This window comes from Myotis davidii, unplaced genomic scaffold (assembly GCF_000327345.1).
Source record: "Myotis davidii unplaced genomic scaffold, ASM32734v1 scaffold509, whole genome shotgun sequence".
In the NCBI taxonomy this organism is placed as follows: domain Eukaryota; kingdom Metazoa; phylum Chordata; class Mammalia; order Chiroptera; family Vespertilionidae; genus Myotis; species Myotis davidii.
In genome coordinates, this window is record NW_006382996.1 from 649,293 (window position 1) to 654,777 (window position 5,485).

The 5,485-nt window shown below is 47.7% G+C and overlaps 1 protein-coding gene and 1 non-coding gene across 12 annotated transcripts in view; one reads left to right on the forward strand and one right to left on the reverse strand.

Annotated features, from left to right (window-relative positions):
* Positions 1-989, reverse strand: part of SMARCC2 (SWI/SNF related, matrix associated, actin dependent regulator of chromatin, subfamily c, member 2) — a 23,960-nt gene extending 22,971 nt beyond the window's left edge. For 4 of the 11 annotated variants that reach the window (XM_015557437.1, XM_015557439.1, XM_015557440.1 and 1 more), the window contains exons 1-2: positions 779-988; positions 549-646 (exon numbers count right to left, since the gene is read on the reverse strand). In XM_015557437.1, the coding sequence (XP_015412923.1) occupies positions 549-646; positions 779-905 (225 nt within the window). In that variant the 5' untranslated portion in view covers positions 906-988. Of the gene's footprint in view, positions 1-548; positions 647-778 lie in introns of all 11 variants that reach the window. The other 7 variants (XM_015557435.1, XM_015557438.1, XM_015557436.1 and 4 more) reach the window with 5 other exon arrangements.
* TRNAS-CGA lies at positions 390-471 on the forward strand. Its single transcript has one exon. It is a non-coding gene; the product is annotated as a tRNA-Ser (tRNA).
* Positions 990-5,485: the final 4,496 nt, after the last annotated feature.

Here is a 5,485-nt window from a genome sequence, read left to right on the forward strand (position 1 = left end):
CCAGACCCCCCTCCCCGAGATGTCCCCGCCTCTCACCCGGGGAGACCGTGAGAACGCTTCCCGAGCCGCCCCTCATGCCCCGTCCCAGCGCCTCTCCCTCCTCCATCCCGGGGTCCCCGGGCCGCCACCCTCGGGGCCAGCCCCTGCCCGCCAGCTGCTTCCTTCGCAGGCAACGCCGTCGCCTCCTACAGAGCGTTGCGCTCCCTGACACCCCGAATCTTTGCTGGGTGGGTGGCCCTCCCAGCCGGGGTCCCCCGTTCCCCCCGATGTTGCCCTTTGGGCGGCAGAGCAGGGAGGTGAAGAGCGGGGAGGGGGCGCGCGGTCGGCGAGCGGGCGTCCCCGCCGGGCGGACTCCTTCTGTAAGCGCGAGGCCGACTGCAGTTTTGGGAGTCACGGTGGCCGAGTGGTTAAGGCGTTGGACTCGAAATCCAATGGGGTTTCCCCGCACAGGTTCGAATCCTGTTCGTGACGGCCGCTTTTTTTCCCCCCTTTCCCTTCAAGACCTGTAAAGGGAACCCCTTGTTTTCGCACATGTCTCGTGCACTTACCTTTCTGCCTCGGAAATAGAAGCCGGAAGGTCTCACCCTTGGATTTGGGGGAAATGGGGGCGATCTCGGAAGCTTATTGTCCACAACCATATCGGCGGCTAGAATACAAGGCACTCTCAGAACTCTGTGCTGCAGGTTTGCTAGCCGAACTTTGACATCGTTTCACGCTTTCGGTAGGGAACAGCAAGGGATTTGAAGAAGGGTTACGTTTTGTTTGGGAATGTGAATACCTGTTGTGCTGTCATAGTCAAAACTGGAGTTTCCAGGAGGAGAGGGCACCTCTGGATTTGATGACCGGAAGTCATGTCTGGTAGGTCTGATTACAAATGAAGACCCAGGAACAGGGCATGCTCTCATTTGGATTTGCTTGAAGAGGCGCGCCTCAGGTACCACAGGGCTTGGGGGAGTGGCCTATTGAAGCAAACAAGGCAGGTCTAGCTGGAGCTAGTGTGGGATAACTATCACTTTTTACTGAGTGCTCACTAGGTGCCAGGCACTGTGCTGAATGCTCCACGTATTAGCCAAGATAGGGAATCAGTCCCTTCTCTCACCTGCACTCAACTCACTCAGTTCTTCCTGTCCCCCCATTTCTGATTGTGGGGAATATCTAAGATACTTGTGGAGGATGTTCTTCTTGTATTTCATTTCTTGCACAGCACCATCTTCTCCAAGCAGGATCCCCAAAGGACCAGGGGTTTATACCATTGCTCATGCTGTATTTCCCACGCTCGCCCTCACCACTGTCTCCTTCCCACCCCCACCATAATCACTTTCCATGCTGTACACCGGTTTGCTCCTCCTCTTTGAGGCTCTTGATGACTCCAGCTGGAACCTATCAGTCTACCACCACCATTCATTAGATGGCATGCAGGGAATCTCCTTTAATACACGTGTGCAAAAATTAATTTTTACAAATTATATTTATTCTACCTGCCAACTGTGTCTCAAATCTGTCTGCTTTTCTCAGGATCGAGTGCAAGCTGGACCCACCACTAGCTGGAGCCTTTATTTGGAAAGTCGGAGTTCTTGTGAGAACTACGTGAGTTATATGTAAAGCTGTACCACATTCTGCACAGTGTAGCCGGAGACCTTAAAACTTTCCACAGCTGCCCTAGCCGGCGTGGCTCAGTGGATAGAGTGTTGGCCTGCGACTGAAGAGTTGTGGGTTCAACTCCGGTCACGGGCACATGCCCGGGTGTGCAGGAGGCAACTGATCAATGGTTCTCTCTCATCGTTGATGTTTCTGTCTCTCTAGCCCTCTCCCTTCCTCTCTGAAATCAATAAAAATATATTTTTAAAAAACTCTCCCGAGCTGCTTTTGGTCTCTTTTCTCTCACCACTCTCCCATATTTCCTGCTTCCATCCCCTGGCATTATTTTAGCTCTCGGAGTAGCATTTGTCCGTGTTCATGCTGTTCTCTGCCTGAAATCATCTTTCTTATCCTCACCTTCTACTCAGTCTCCACTTAAATGTCGGTTCTCTAATCACCTGTCGCCCACCATGTCCTATGGCCTATGCCCTAATCTTATTATGTGAATTGTTTCCTCTGTAGAATATAAACTCTTGGCACCTATAAGCTCTTCAATAAAAAAAAAAGTTTTGGTTTTTTTTTATTGAGTAAATGGATGCTTTTTACAGTGGTTATGTGTACATGTTTTAGTCCTCACTCAGACTGTACTATAAGCTTCTTGGGATTTAGGATTGTATTTCATTTGTATCTACTCTCCTAAGTCTTACACGTAGATGTGATCAAATATATACTGTAATTCTACCGAACAGATTCAGTCCTTGGCGTCCACTGAATCCCATGTTGCGCATGCTCTCAGGTTTAAACATCTGGAGAGCCAAGACCAAAATCGGCCAGCAGAGGGCAACCGACAGCTATGTTGTGAAAGGAAGGAGGCTCCATGGTTTTATAAAATGGAGGCTCTGGACTGAGAATGAGAACCTGGCAGAGAACCTGGTTGTTTGGTTCTTAGGAAATCCACTCCCAGATGCGTCCCTTGTCACTTTTGGGGTGAGAGGCCGAGGCTTCAGATTCTCATGAACAGTGGACAAGCTCAAATTGTTGCCATCCCACAGCCCCCGTCCCCATTCTTCCATCCTTCTCCTTTCATCCCTGTCTCTTTCTTTGCGTTGCACAATCAGGCCTCCCTCCCCCTCACCATTTTTACATTCTACTCACTGCCCTTCTTTTCTTCTGTTTCGGTATTCGGCCTTGCTTATCTGCCCTTAAGTTACCTTCTCACCTAGACTTGCTATCCCACTCATTTCAATCTCCTAAGGAACCTTCTGTAACTACCCTTCCATAATATGTTCAAATTCTCCTCTGCTGGATCAATCCTCCTTTTTTATTTTTTTAGTTATTTTATTTTTTATAATGAATCAATCCTTCTTTAATTCAGAACAAAACTACACCTGACACGAACCATCACATTGTTTTTTACTTCCTTTTATTTTTTGAATAAAATGCATACCTTCTGCCTGCGGCTTCCTATTATCTTAACAACCCTGTGGTAGAAATTTTTGCTGTGTTTGAAACCATTGATTTCTTAATGGGCTGCAGAGACACTGTACTCGGTTTTCTTCTTAGAACAGCGATTTTCAACCTTTTTCATCTCGTGGCACACATCAACTAATGACTAAAATTCTATGGCACAGTAAAAATAAGTTTTTGGCCGAACTGACCAAATAAGAAGGTATAATTTTGATTCATTCACACCAAATGGTTATTGTGTGTTAGCTGTTGTCTTTTTTATGTTTGTTTTTTGACAGTCGGCAAAAGAGGCCAGTGCCCCTGACTAAATAGTCAGGTATTGCATATTTTAAAAATTCTTGAGAGCTATAGCCAGTTTGGCTCCATGGATAGAGTGTTGGCCTATGGACTGAAGGGTCCTGGTTTCGATTCTGGTCAGGGGCAACATGCCCAGTTGCGGGCTCCATCCTCAGTAGGGGAAGTACAGGAGGCAGCTGATCAATGATTCTCTCTCATCACTGATGTTTCTGTCTCTCTCTTTGTCTCCCTTCCTCTCTGAAATCAATAAAAATATTTTTTTAAAACATTATTGAGGCGTACTGGTGGAAAATCGGTGTTAGAACACTGTTTCATCAACAACTGAAGTAAGGTTTGCCCTGGCTGGTTTGGCTCAGCGGATAGAGCACCAGCCTGTGGACTGAAGGGTCCCATGTTCTATTCTGGTCAAGGGCACATGCCCGGGGTTGCCAGCTTAATCCCTGGTGGGGGGCATAAAGTGGGCAGCCAATCAGTGATTCTCTTTCATTATTGATGTTTCTATCTCTCTCTTTCCCCTCTCCCTCTCTAAAATCAAAAAATATATATTAAAAAAACAAACAAGTAAACTAAGGTTTTACTTTACAGATTATATATTAATATTAATTTATTATTTTTTTAAAATATATTTTATTGATTTTCCACAGAGAGAAAGGGAGAGAGATAGAGAATTAGAAACATCGATGAGAGAGAAACATCGATCAGCCGCCTCCTGCACATCTCCTACTGGGGATGTGCCCACAACCCAGGTACATGCCCTTGACCGGAATTGAACCTGGGACCTTTCAGTCCGCAGGCCGACGCTCTACCCACTGAGCCAAACCGGTTTCGGCTTAATTTATTTTTAAGTGAAAGAGTTTATTGGTGAAGCTGTGAGACAGAGTGGCTACTCCACACAGCCACCTCACCCGAGGATATGTTTTTATAGATTCTAGAGGGGAGGAAGGGAAGAGAGAGAAAAAGAGAGAGAGAGACATTAATGTGAGAGGGAAGCATTTATCAACTGGTTGCCTCCCACTCGGAATCAAAACTGCAACCTAGCCAAAACCGGTTTGGCTCAGTGGATAGAGCGTCGGCCTGCGGACTGAAGGGTCGCGGTTTCGATTCCTGTCAAGGGCATGTACCTTGGTTGTGGGCACATCCCCAGTGGGAGATGTGCAGGAGGCAGCCGATCAATGTTTCTCTCTCATCGATGTTTCTAACTCTCTATCTCTCTCCCTTCTTCTCTGTAAAAAATCAATAAAATATATTTTTAAAAAAACAACAACAAAAAAAAACTGCAACCTAGATATGTGCCTGACCTGGAATAGAACCTCCAACCTTTTCGTGTACAGATGACACTTCAACCAACTGAGGCATCCAGCAGGGCCAACTATACATACATATATATGTATATTTTTTAATATGTTTTTATTGATTTTAGAGAGAGAGAAAGGGAGAGGGAAAGATAGACACATCGATGAGACAGAAACATCAATCAGCTGCCTCTTACACACCCCCACTGACCAGTAAATGAACCTCTTGATGCATAGGTCAATGCTCAACCACTGAGCTACATTGGCCAGGATATATATCTACACTAATAAAAGAGAAAAATGGTAATTGGCGTACGACGCTACCCTTTTCATTGGCTAATCAGGGCTATATGCAAATTAACTGCCAACTAAGATTGGCAGTTAACTGCCAACAAGATCGCGGTTAATTTGCATATGTAGGCACAATGCAGGGAGGCAAAAGGGAAAGCAGGAAGAAGCCCCCTGCCACTGACAATGCCTCCCAGCCATGATCAGAGAATCAGGCGCCTTTGCTGCCCTGGCCAGTGATAGCAGGAAGTAGGGGTGGAGCCAGCGATGGGAGCTGGGCACGGTCGAAGCTGGCAGTCCTGGGAGCTAGGGGTCCCTTGCCTGGGCCTAAAGCAGAGCCCACAATCACGGGGCTGCTGCAGCTGTGGGACCCCACTGCCCGGGCCAGATGCCTCGGCCAGAGGCGATAGGCCTGGGCAGGGGCAGAGCGGGAGATCGCGGGGAGCTGGGAGTCCCCTACCCAGGCTTAATGCCTTGGCCAGAGGGTTAGGCCTGGGCAGGGGCGGAGCCTGCAACTGTGGGGATCTGGCGGTCCCCTGCCCATGCCTGACACCCCTGCCGGA